Source organism: Gouania willdenowi, chromosome 24 (assembly GCF_900634775.1).
Source record: "Gouania willdenowi chromosome 24, fGouWil2.1, whole genome shotgun sequence".
Lineage (NCBI taxonomy): Eukaryota > Metazoa > Chordata > Actinopteri > Blenniiformes > Gobiesocidae > Gouania > Gouania willdenowi.
The window spans coordinates 13,942,243-13,955,929 of record NC_041066.1 but is presented as its reverse complement, the minus strand read 5'-3'; the positions used below and the strand labels follow the sequence as shown (position 1 = coordinate 13,955,929).

Sequence of the window (13,687 nt, the reverse complement as noted above, 5' to 3'; positions counted from 1 at the left end):
AAACAAATTGTATTTTCTTACAGGATTTTTAAAATGTAATTGTTGCATTGGTAGAAATAATTTTCTAAACTAAAAACTTTGTGTTTGCTTTCCAGAAAAGAACCGATATATAAAAAAAAGTGTTAATTAAAAAAAAAATATATATATATAATAATTTGAATTAACTCAATTTAATTAACTTTTGTTTTTTTACCATGGAAAAAAATTAATAAAACCCTTTTTACTTTCAATTATTTGCCTGGTGAAAATAAAATTTTAAATAATCTCGATTCATTCGATTGAAATGCAGAATACAGATTAAAAAAATAATATTTTCTAGTACTTTTAAAATTCTAGGTTAATATGTAAATGTATGATAGTTACTCAATTTAATGAACAATTACCTTTCCAGAACGCTGCATGATATTAATGATAGAATCTGAAAAAAATAGATTTATTTCGTTAAAATGATGAAGGCCATCTTCTTTATTATTTTGAATTAATTTTAAAGCTTGTTTCCTAAATAAATTCAAAGCGAACACGATGAAAGAAATATTTTTATAAATACGTATTTACAAAAGCTAGAATCAGTGATTTTTGCTCAAATTACCTTTTTTTTTTAAATTTTTTTTGTTGTTGTTTATAAGCAATAAACAGTCACGTTGCTTATGGTTTGCCATTTAACTAACACATTTTAAAAACCTTTATTTGATAATTATCTCACAAAAGCATAATTGAGTAATTTTGATAATCTATTTAAAGATTTTTACATGCTAGTTGATGTATAGTATTTTATTTAATTAATGGAAAAATATGAATTGTGTTATATTTTGTCATTAATAGTGGTTTACCTTTTTAATATTATTTCATTTCGATTCAATTTGAATCCATTGCTTACTGATTGTATTAATTTAATAAAAAACTACATTAAGTGCTTGTTTCAGGTTTAAATTGTTCTGGAACCTAATTTAATACTGTTTTATATTTTCGATGAAACAAAAGTGATTGAGTGGTACTACATAGTCTACCATTATAGGTAAGCTGTACATTGAATTATTGATTGGATAACGTAGCTTTTCCCGGATAATTAAGATGCAACGGCAGCTGGAAATTGATTGTTAAAACTTAGAATTCATACATGCTTGTTCCGCCATAGCCCAGAAAATATTAACCATGTTGTTTTTTTTTTGTTGTTTTTTTCAGTCGCAGGGAGTTTTTTTTTTTTTAATTTCGCTGCGTTAAAACAGGACACAATTTATTAAAAGTAAAATATTATCATGAAACCATCTTTAGAAAGTTATATTCTAGTTGCATTCACGATGGAATCCATTTGTTACTGTGATTTTATTTATGCCTGGCAACTTCTTTTGATATTTTATATGGATTATTTTATTAATTTGCAATTTAATCAATATACTGTACCAGTATACAATTTCTAAATTCCTAACGTATTGTTTTAGTGTTTTACCACCAATCGTTCTCTAAATATACATCAGAATATCTCAAACGATTATTAAAAAAGATGCAACAGAAGCAAATTTTTAGCAAACTTTTAAATTATGAAATAATTTGGTTTCTAATTTCAAAACACGCAGCATCTTATATGAAATAGGGAGTTCAGTACAATAGTGAGATTTTGTTACACAAAATGGTGGACCCACAGCAGAGCTTAGAACACACATGATGAACCCTAAAATGGCCTCAACGTCGCCCAACCAATGAGGTGCTGATTCGCATGCTATCAACCACCTATCAGCAGTCTCGCTAGTGACTTACTACATCCAATAGAAAGCAGGCACAGTTTAGGCTGATCACACCCAAGGACCCCATTGGTCCAGATGTTGCATTGTAGCGTTACCAGGGTGAACGGCAGAGTTGGCAGTGTTAAAACCCGCTGTGCTCTAAGGCAACCAATCGTAAAAAGCCAGCACAGGGAGCTATCACTATGAATTACTTCAGGACAGACCACTTTGCAAGGACACCAATCCTGTTTGCCGTCCAGGTTGCACTTGAGAAGTGTAGCACGTTATATCCCTTTGAGAATATCTGTACGCTTCTAATCTTCCCACTATTTTATCTGCCTGGTGTGTCTGTGTCCTGCAGAGTCTGACAATCCTCAGAAGATTTTTCCATTGGGAGTATTGAGACATTTAGTGTTTGAATGGCACCGCTGTTCCATTAAACAAGACTGTGCCTCACCACACTTCACGCCAAACTTTGAAAAGACGACGCCATGCGCGGTTTCATGGTCTTCGGTTGTGATGAGTTGTTCTAGGGTGAGCACCAAACCACTCCGTAGAGGCCATAATTAGGTTTTCCATCAGGCATTCAGGTGTGTCTCCAAGGCTCTGAGGGAGGTGGCTTTTGTTTGCTGACAAAGTAGAGTTCCCCTGCCCCCCCTCCTGACTTACTCTATTATTTGGACAAATGGATGGTATGCACCGTGGCTTATTAGAGGTGAGAGCCATATCGGTAGCTGGGAATTTCAAACTCCGAACCACTATGTATTCACTCTTCTCAGCTTATTCCCACACAGCAATCAGATAGTTTTGGCCAGCTGGCAAGCAGCAGAGTGGAATGCGGAGTGGAGAGAAAAACATGAAAGACATGGCAAATGGCAGCCTTTGTGGCGCGCGTGTGTGCGCGCGCGTGTGTGTGTGTATGGCTCCGTCCAACCATGAGTGCATTTAATCAAAGTACAGCACATGTATTGAGAAACATTCCCTTTTGATTTCTTTTGTCCCCATTTCTAAATGTCTTTGTTTGTCAACCAGGTTATACTTTTCTCAGGCCATTTTTCCCTATGATGCGATAACAGAAGGAGGCGCTACGCAGCGGAAAGCCTCAGCGTTGCTATTTAATTTCAGGCAGTGAATTAATTCAGAGCTTAGCTCCCAGGGTCAGACAGGAGAATGGAAGAAGTTAAATGAAGAGATATTCCTGCCAAACAGTATGGACGAGTATCATTCTAGGTTAATTAATTCCCAGCATAGAGTACAGCATGAACACAGATCTTCCTAATGATAGAGAAAGCTTCATTTCAGCTCAGATCTTGGCTCTCCGTTGATAAGCTGGATCAGTTTTGCAGCTGTGTGTGGTATGGGTGTAGTTTAGCTTTGGAAAATAGAAAAATCTCTGAGAACAAAAGAGTCGTCAGTTCTTGCTGCTACTGAAATAACAACATCTGATGCAGTTACTCATCAAGCTTTACAAAAAGCTTCGGAATGAGCCTTTCCTTGTATCAGAGCTGGGAAACATAAAAACTGACTGGATTCAAGCTGTCCAGGACTGGGTTTGGACACCTCAGTTTTGAACACTCATTCTTAAGAAAAACCGTGATTCTTTTTAGAAAATATCCCTCTAGGGCTCCCAGCATGCACTCTGTGGCATGTTTACTTTCCTTCGCTGTCTGTAGTCTTGTGGAAATGCCATGGTATCGCTTAGGTTACCATAAAAAGTCGACTATCTCAATATCCCTAAAGCTTCACATTGCAATGTCTGTTGGTTTTTTTTTTTATTTGACTCCCTTAGTGTTCTCTGCTAGTGGTGTTCTCAATTGGAGATTAACAAAGATACAGTGTTGGTTATTCCTTTTAAAGCTGTAGATTAAGTTGCTTGCCACCCGCTGATTTTGGCACTTAACGTCTCCTTATGGGGCCTCATTAAGATGTGAAGAAACAAGCCCCCCCCCTACCCAACACTACAGTATATCTGGGTTTAACTCTACAACACTTTGGACCATGTCTGTGCACATCATACTAGTTTGGAGCATTCTCTTTAAAGGTGCAGATCTCGTATTGATCTTCTTGCTTCTTTTTTCTCGAGGAAAAAAAAAAACAGAAAGTGTGTACAATTTTTGTAAGTAAGTGTATAAGGAGGCAGGGAGTACAGGGAGCGCGAGATAAGCAGCTGTTTTCTTATCTAGAAGTATTTGAAGGTCATCTACGTGCTGAGTAGGGCATCAGTGGAGGAGACAAAAAGATCATTTCGTTATGAATAATAGATTGACACCATCTCTGTTTTCATCACACATCACATTTAGGTGCTTTATCAGTTCCTCATCAGGTAAGTTCTAGCATTGCTTTTTCTCTATCCCACCAGTGTGTTAGAGATGCTCACTGATATGTTGTTATTTTGTACAGGGTACTCTTTTGGTGCTGCCTTTTCTCACACACACGTGATCACGTCACAGGATCTTGATAACTCTGTTAATTTTGATGCGGTTGATACTTTAAAATGCATTGGAAAAGAATCTGAAATTTCTCAACCCACATGAGGCATTGTCTGTTTTTCTTTCTTGTTCTACAGAGATGTTGAAGGAGTTGAACCTACAGCGCAGAGCGAAAGAGTTTACAGACCTGAAAATTATAGTTGATGGCAAAGAGTTTGAAGTCCACCAAAATGTTCTAGCTTCCTGCAGCTTGTATTTCAAGGACCTGGTGAAAAGGTTTGCCTTCGCTTTCCTCGCCTCCCACCAGCCGTTGATCCAATCTGTTCTTTTCATAGGGCACATTTGTGTTGCTTTTTTTTTCCCTTCCCCTCTCTCTCTTGCAGGTGTGTGAAGACTTTGGTTCCTAGCACAGGGCCAGCAGCCATTCCTTCCTCTTCCCACTCAAATGAATGTATCTGAAAAGAGACAAACACAGTTGATAGGCCATCATTACCTTCCTCCCAATGTAGGGCAATTTAACCACATTTCCATTTGATTGAGCTGTGGAAGCGTTCCATGTCAAGAGATGCTTTAGGAACTCGATAAAGGGGCAATGAAAATAAATCACATGTTCATCTTCTAACCTGTTGAAGCCATACAGTCCTTTGTGGGCTGAAGTAATACTTCACGAAATCAAATTTGTTATTGGCAAAAATATGATTAGGATGACTTAAGTTAGAGAAAGAAAATAGCAAATGACACAATAAAACCAACAACAAAATGCTTCTAATTGTTCTAAATTAGCTTCGATTTGGTGTTTTTCCTCATGCGTAGCCCCTTTTTCTCCTTATGTAGTGTATGTTTTTATGGGTGTTTTGTAAAATGTCTAAATGCACAAGAGCCATCCTTCAAATTTTCATTTTGTGTGAAGAGAATAAGATAAATCCCTAATGTCCTCATCCTTGCCTCACATCCTTGCAGGTGCTTTCAGCTTGACTGAGAGTCCCCTGGACTTGCAGCCATTTTTTTTGACACCTAAATGGTTTTTACACTTACACATGCAAGAAAATGTGCGTTTCTGTGTTCATGTACTTGAGTGTGGATGTGTGTGAATTTGATGGTTTTGTCATTTATATGGAGCCAAATATGATTACAGACTTAGTTAGCTATGACAAACTGACCAGGGTTAGCCTTATGAGAGTATCTCCGCTAGTTTCTCTCCAGCAATGCTGTTACCACCGTAAACTCATCAGAGCAGAGTGCGGCTTATCACCTGCTCCTCATTCTGCAGTGATACACTTGTTCCTTCTGAATAGGGATGATGTGAGGAAGACCAGAGAGACACTAAAGCAAGGCACTAAGGTAGAAAGGCAACAGAGCCATATCTGTACTTATCTCCATGACAGGAACACATCCCATGAATAAAACAGAGACACAGTGTCTTCCTTTGACCTTGACAATAGCAGAGTAGCTTCCTGTGAGACTGAAGTGACTTTGGATAGAACTGAAGGCCCCATGCTGGTCAACCTGTCTATCAGATTGCCTCGCCACTTCTTCTTATCCGGGACAAAGCCAGCTCCTTTAAGGGACCGGGCCCGCTCAAAGACACTCAGCACTCCAAGGGCAGCGGGATGAATATCATCAGGCTCATTTTCACACCTGCTGCTGCTACAGACACTATCTAAATTATGCTTTTTAATTTGTCACTTTGGGAAACCAAGTTGAAATCAGCTAATAGACCAGATATAGGCAACTGGCAGCCCTCGGTCTAATTTTGTGCGAACCCCAAAACAAAATTGTAATTGTAAAATGCGCAAAATGTCATCAAAAGTACATAAAATTATAACAAAGACACACTAAACAACCACTTATACACAACATGACTACAAAAACAACATCATATTTATACAAAAGGACTTCAAAGACACAACATGCCAACGAAATCGCACAAAATGCACAAAATTACAACAATAACAAAAAATCTAACAAAAACACACCTAATGACTCAAAAAAGAAAGGGTTTGAAACAAAAATACAACAAAATAGACAAAATGAATTTGAAAACTCACACGAAAGGACTACAAAAGCAAAACCCTTTGTTATTTCCTGTATTAATGCTCAGATTGGTCATAATTTTAAATGCTAACATAAATGACCCTCGGATCAGACAATCACATTTTTGTGGCCCCACTCTGATAGAAGTTGCCCATCTCTGTAACAGTGAAATACTTGAAAAGGAGTCTCAGACGGAGATTCTTCTTTTCGCCTCCACGCTCCAGAGAGCCTCATTAATTTGATTGACTAATTGTTGCCTTCAGTATTATTATTTTTCTTTGATGTATTTCAGCATTAGTCATTATTGAAAAACTCATGACCTTAAATTACGGAAATAAAAATAGTAAAAATTAAAAAAAAATGAAGCTGAATGAAGGATGCACACACATGGAGTAAAGGCCCAGAGAGATGTTTAATGTTAATTTTAAGCGCTGATAGTCAAAGCCTTAGAGAGGAGCAAAAAGAGCTAGAGCTGCTGTTTCTCACTGAGTTACAACTTTTAATGGCCTGTCTGGGTATTGTGGCAATGCTACACATGGCCCACCACAGTCTTTGTGAGGTCAGAAAAAGATGGATGGAAAGACAACTTCTAAAATGCTAAGTATACTGCCCTTTCTCACACTGCACACTCGGGAGGTATTCACTGCCTCTCAGACCTTAGGCCAGCTCATTTACCCCACCAGCGTTGGTGTGTACAGTATAGTATACACTGGATGGGACTTTACTGCATGCACCATTGTGTGTGTGAGTATTGCTGTGAGATGCAAGGACATAACTCTTTTGCGCTATTAAGGCAGGCGATATTAGTCAGAGCAGTTGAGGTGTTATCCTGGAGGAGGAAAAAGTACAAATCACGCCTACTTTACTTTGCCTGCACACAGACACCAGGAGAAAAACCTCATTTTTTGGCATTAAGTGAACATTGAGCAACAATTGTCCAAATAATAAAGTTGTTTTACTATCCGATCGAAACACACACACGCAAGCACCCATACAGTGCATATATAATTCAAATCTTTAGGATTTTGCACTCTTCATATTCCTTGTTCTCCTTCCCTTCTCACCCTTGTCTTAAGCTTCCCAGGCTTTTTTTTTTTTTCCCTACAGTATGCGTGCATTCAATCTTCTATCTTACCCCACACTAGCTGAAGGATATAATGCAGTGGTGGAATGTACACGCACGTTTGCCCTCACCCCTCCCAAAAACCTATTACCTTACCCTTTAAAGCGCCAATGGGCAGGAGCAGGGAGACAGATCATCTCTGGTAATTCCATTTTACCCCTTGGGATTTTCCAATAAGTGTGCTTGCAGGCATTTAATTTATTGCAACTGCATCTCTGCACCAAAGTAATGTAAAAGCTGTAGAGTCTCAGCAGAGTCCTAAAACATAGCTTAATGTCATAGTTTCTCACTATTCACTCACGTCTGGGGTTATCCAACAAGCTGTCTATGCTAAAGAGGAGGAGAGTGGCGGTGGTTGAGAGCCAATTTAATGTTACACTAATGCCTCAGCACTGATGGGGTTGATTGTGTCAAGCATGTATTGCTAATTTATTAAAAGTGGAGGTCGTGTCAAAATCTACTTATCACATATCGAATATAGGGTCTGCAAAAAAAAATTTCCAACATAATAATTTATATAACGACTAAAATCTCTCTCTAACAGACCCTCAAAAAGTAGAAAATTGGTAGCGAACCAACTGAGTGTCTAAGTACCTAAATAATTCAGAGTACATACTGTTTTACATACTACTTTTTGAATAGCCAAACCAAAAAGCTGCAGATACTGAAGTGACCAAAAAGTTCAACTTAACACTAAAACGAAAAGCCAAGTTACGTTACAACCTGCAATGTGTATAAAGAGCAAACATTCATTTATACAGCTAGAGAAGCCTGTGAGTTAGTTCTCAGAGAAAATTAAAGAAATGTTTTATTACCTAGTGTATCTTTTTCCCAGAATGTCTTCTTCTTTTCTGCTAGGAGCTGTGCAATCACCCCGAGAGAAATCGTTTAACTTTTAAACCCAGGCTTTACTGCATGTTACGCATACAGACACCCTACCATAATCTCAAGACCACATGATAAAGTGACACAATTGAGATAAAACTCCAATAATATGTTTTCTGCCAACATGAGTTATTTATTTTGTGACACGTTATAAAAAAGCAATCAATAGTGCATCTTATTATCTTAACATTCATTGCTACACTGTATGTGTCCACAGAAAAATAATAATAATGGGAATAAGATTAATTTAGGTTAAAAAACAAAGAGGAAGATGGAGAAAGACAGCGTGAGAGATAGAGAGAGGGAAGTATATAATAAATGGTGGATTTTTCACCAACAAATTTTCCTTGGCTGAGTGTGCCCATCTCCTCCACTCCTTTCTTCTTTCTTATCTCTCACCCTCTGTCTCTCCTGCCCTGCCTGCCTCCCACTTTTCTCCATTTAAATTCAAGTCGGCAATCAAAGGCAGCATAAATATCCACTTCTTTTAGAAGCTCCACAAAGCTCTTTTACATACCTGAAGTGCAGACAAAATAAACTGCCACTTGTGCCGGTTCCTGTTGCACTAATTGACCAGGTTGATGAGCATGTTCTTCTTGTATTTTTAGCTCTTCCCTCTCCTTTTCCTTCCCATCTCCCCCTCACGTTACCTCTGAACAACACTCCCTGACCCTTTTTTTTTTTTTTTGTCTTACTACCTGGCCCCATGCAGGGCTTTGTGCGGAACCAGGGCAATAACCCATATGGCTTTTTGCTTTGCAGGAGGAAAAAGAGTAACTACCTTGGTTTTTTCAGCCAATGTCCATCCAGAAAAAAAAAAAATGCCATTGTCTTTTGCCATTTGATTTAGATGTCCTTTTCCCCCTTTTACCTCCTGAGTGCGCTTTAAATGACGACTAATGCCTCAGTTCATACACCACAGGCGACTGATGAGTGTGGCAGCTGGAACAAAGGCTTTGTCTGGGTGTGATGGTGTTTTTTTTGGTGGGGGGGCTAGGCGGGGACACCTCTTATTTATAAGACCAAGGAACAGTCATGGAACATCCCAAACCTTCTCTCAGAAGGATGGCTGCTGGCTCCCTGTGGAAGGACCTTCTCACCCTGCCTCCCTCCCCCTTTTTGCTTCCCTCTCATTGCTCACTCCGACCCTCACCCCGCCTTCCCGCCAAGGCTTTCATTTCTCGCCGTCGCCTCAGTCCTCAGCCCACCTGTCTCATCCTGTTTGTTTTGCTATCTGTGTCTCAGTAAATGCTGACTGTTGGTAATGATTTATCTTCCAACAAAGTGACATCTGAAAGAATAGTAAAGACACATACGCACACCTCGTATAGGCGCGGTAACAGACAGACTGTTATCACTGTGCTACTAAGACTGGCAGGAGCAAACAGCCTCCATCCATCTTAATGTAGGCTGCTTTTCATATTGTGGACATCCGTATCCACTGGGAATGAGAGCTGGCAGTGGGGCTGAGCACTGGGCAGGTCTTTGATTCCATTTATTTTGCCCTTGAGTGGATTATTGTTTCACATGGGACATTAAACATGGGTGGTAAGGTGTTATTTAACGCTCTCGTACCTCTCAGAGGGGCGCCTGCATTTGCACTAATCTTGGACATTTGATCCCAGTGAAGTCACTACATGGTCCAGTTCAGAGAGCAGCTCTTTAGTCTCTGCACATCCCAGGCTCAGCATCACCATGGGATATCATATTCTATTTAGTTTGCTCATCCAAGCACTCCCTGGCACCATTTTTGGTCATGCCAGTAGAAGTTGGAATGTCGCTGACGTTAACAATTCAGCTTGCATACACGTGGCATTTTTCACACTCCAACATGCTTTTAATTCTCTTTTTTCCTATCCTATGTCCCCTGTCTGTGTTTGCATGTTTCCCACTACGACTATGCATACGTTAAATGCATGGTGATGAAACAACGAAATAACTGTTGTTTGCCTGATATTTCTTCAGATAAGGTGTTTTGTTTCAGATGGTGCACTAGATTTATAGATAAAACAATAGCACTGTTTCAGAGTTGTGATTTTCTCCTTTGTTAACTTTGTTTTTTTTTAATCCTATTGTGTAATGGTTCTCTTATTTCCCTCTCTTATTAACCCAGGTGTTGTGTAGCACACACATATCTTTGCATCAATCCTTGTTTTTTTTTTGTTTGTTGTTTCTTGCCTCAAATTCTCAACAATTACCCCTTCATATCACCCCTAACCCTCCTTTGTCATCCCTGATTGGTTGGTCAGGTCATCAGGGGAGAAGAGGAGCGGGGAGATGCTGGAGCTAAACATGAGTAACATCAGCGCTGAGGTGTTGGAGCTGCTACTGGAGTTTGTCTACACGGGATCGCTGGTCATAGACTCCGCCAATGCTAAGACGCTGCTGGAAGCTGCCAACAAATTCCAGTTCAACACCTTTTGTAAAGTCTGTGTCTCCTTCCTAGGTGAGAATTAGCAACAGCGGTTGTATCAACCATCACACCTTATTCATATTGTTAAAATTATTTTGTTGAATACATCAATGTCTCACATGTGCTAAATCCAGTTTGAACATTTTTATTCAAAACAATCAGGAAAAATAACTATTAAGTAATTTACAATTTGAAAATGTGTTCAGTTATTCTTTGTCATGTTATCAGGGTTGCGGTCAATTATAATTGTAATTGCGTAATTGATAAGTAATTACAATTATGGCGTGATTATAATTGTAATTGTAATTTTAATAATACGTTGCTGTCGTAATCATAATCATTGTGTTTAAGTAATTGCCATGAAAATTCTAGAAAAATTGTCAATTATAGTTTAATGCAAAACTGGGGAACCGTATTACAGTTCTATGTACAGTTCTACACATATGTAGTTAATAATTATTATTCATGTCGAGCTTTTTCACATTGTACAATTAAAAATAATTTAAATTGAGGGGTATACTGACACAAAAAAGGCTCAGATGCCCACACAATAAATATTAAAACCTACTGTATATTTCCATTTATTAGGAAGCCTAACAAGGTAACCAATAGAAAGGAAAGAAATGTTTATTTTTTGTCTTTTTTAGGAGCCGTTATCATAAGAGATGCTAACAGAAAGCTAACACAAGAGGAAGGTCCACTTTTATTAAGTAACATAATTGTAATTGAATTGTATTTTAACACGAGTATGTGAGAATGTAATTGTAACTGAAAAATGTATTTGACTCAAACCCTGCCATGTACTACATAATCCAGGTAAACAAACTAGATGTCCACCATGAATCTGGCTCTTGCCTTTCATTTCCTTCCAAAGCTTGCACTGATGTTAGCATTCAGACTGTAAAGGCTCTCCACTGGGTCCAGTACCTCTGATGTCGTCCCAGTGGGCAGCACCAAGCACAAAGGCCCATTTATAAACAGGTCAGGGAACAAATGTCGCTTAAATGTCAAACCGTGTGGCCTGAACCAGGATGGAATAGGGGAAAAAAGCAAAGCACACTGACACTTAGGCAGGTTATGGAAAATAGAGCCCACAGGAAGCTGCTGTTGTTGTTGTTTCAGAAAAAGCTCAGACAGGCACATGAAAAGCAAATAACATGTTACACGTTTTAGAGGGTCAAATAACCGAATTGCGGAAAATGTCAGGTTTAGCATCTTGCTTAATAAATTGCTTCTGTAACACGAAGTAAGTGCATGTAAGCAGAAAGGTCAGTAGAGAAAAAGAGAAACAGCATCTATTCCAATACTGTGCTATTGTGGTATTGATTAGTTTTTCTGTCAATTGGTGAAGGAGGCGGGGGTGGTGGTGTTCGGGGGGGGTCATCTGTAGACTTCATTTCCAGGGAGACGTCAATCCATTATTTCCCCTACAAGATTTATGACATTTCAGCACATTAGATGGGGTGAAATATAGGCACGGGCATGTGTCCTTGGGCCAAAGGAAATTGATACAGTGTCAGAAACTATTGAAGTTTATAACAGATAAATCTGAGGGAAAAATAGAAAATATCCCCTCAACCTACTTAGGCCACTAACTTTTATTTATGCCACTTTAAAACCAGGCAGATAAACACTGATTGTTTATTGGTTGGCTTTAACAACCGCATCAGTGAAAACACCGGATTTCAACCGTTATCATGAGGCTTTAGTGATGATGAAAACACACTTGTAACAATTTTCACTTTTTTGTAGTCTCACATGTTTACTAAACTAAATAATACAAAGGTTTTTACTATTTCTGTCTTATCATTTGTTGAAGTTGCCTGTTTAAACAGTATTTTCTTGCAGCCCTCTGTCTTTGATTGTGTGTCATTATAGTAGATCTTTCCTGTCTTTTGTTTAATGAGTTGAGTTTAGTGAATGTTTTAAAATGCAAATGAACACTGACTTGTCTGGTTAACTACTAATTAAATCATTGCACATTGACCATTCCACAAAATGTCAGAATTATCCCAAATGATCCTTTAAGTTCTTTAAACCCTTATAGTGGTTCTGGTAATCCCAAATCTTTTCCCCTGTCATTCTACTCTTTGTGCCTGGGCTGTGAGTGATCGATTTCCCTTGTTGTTTGTCCCTGCAGCTGTTTTGAGTTATTATACTTGTTCTGTCTGAGTACCAGCCTCATGCACAACCCAAGGCAGTGCAATCTGCAGCTACATTCTTAAAATGTGCTGTTTTGCACCAGTTTTTTTTATTATTTATTTTTAATAAATGTCTGAATAATGTAATTCTTCCTTGCAATAATTACTTTGTCTTTTTGTGTCTGTCTCTTCTGATCCCTCTATCATTATTTTGCCAATTCCCCAATTCCCTTTACTCCAGAGAAACAGTTAACTGCCAGGAACTGCCTCGGAGTGCTGGCTATGGCTGAAGCGATGAGTTGCACTGAGCTCCACAACATGGCCAAAGCATTCGCGCTGCAGAACTTTCCAGAGGTAGGACGGAGACACATCCTCTCCATGAATTTTTAAATAGATTTTTTTTTTTGTACTTCAATCAATCAATCAATCAATCAATCTTTATTTGTATAGCGCCAAATCATAACCAATGGTATCTCAAGGCACTTTACAGTAGAGCAGTCTTAAGGATGGACTCTTCATTTTATGGATACACACATATGCATATATACGTATATACACATACATATGTATCCCACACCCAACATGAATTCATCATGGCGGCAAGGAAAATGTTCTGTTAAGCAGCAGGAACCTTGTGTGGATCCCATTCCTATGATGAACAGCCATCCACGTTATGCTGTGTTGGGTGTGTGCAGAGGAAAGGGTGGAGACAGAGATGTTGAGACTCTGTAACTCCACACTGAGGATCCCACGGACCTGCAAGACAAAAGCCAGAAGGAGTACAGGAGCAAACACACAAGGGAAGAAGCAGACATAGAGGGAGTGTTTGAGAGAGGAATGGGACCCTCTCCGGTCCCTCTTTAACCTAAATGACCTCTCTCTTAACGCCCTCTCCAACCTCTCTCCAACCGAGCATGCCAGACCCCCCCCCCCGGCAGTCT

The 13,687-nt window shown here is 38.9% G+C and overlaps 1 protein-coding gene across 4 annotated transcripts in view; it reads left to right on the top strand.

Moving 5' to 3' along the window:
• The window catches only part of klhl29 (kelch like family member 29), a 286,431-nt gene that overhangs the window by 147,371 nt on the left and 125,373 nt on the right, over positions 1-13,687 (top strand). For all 4 annotated transcript variants that reach the window (XM_028439189.1, XM_028439192.1, XM_028439191.1 and 1 more), the window contains 3 exons: positions 4,288-4,426; positions 10,442-10,638; positions 12,988-13,100. In XM_028439189.1, the coding sequence (XP_028294990.1) occupies positions 4,288-4,426; positions 10,442-10,638; positions 12,988-13,100 (449 nt within the window). The remainder of the gene's footprint in view (positions 1-4,287; positions 4,427-10,441; positions 10,639-12,987; positions 13,101-13,687) is intronic.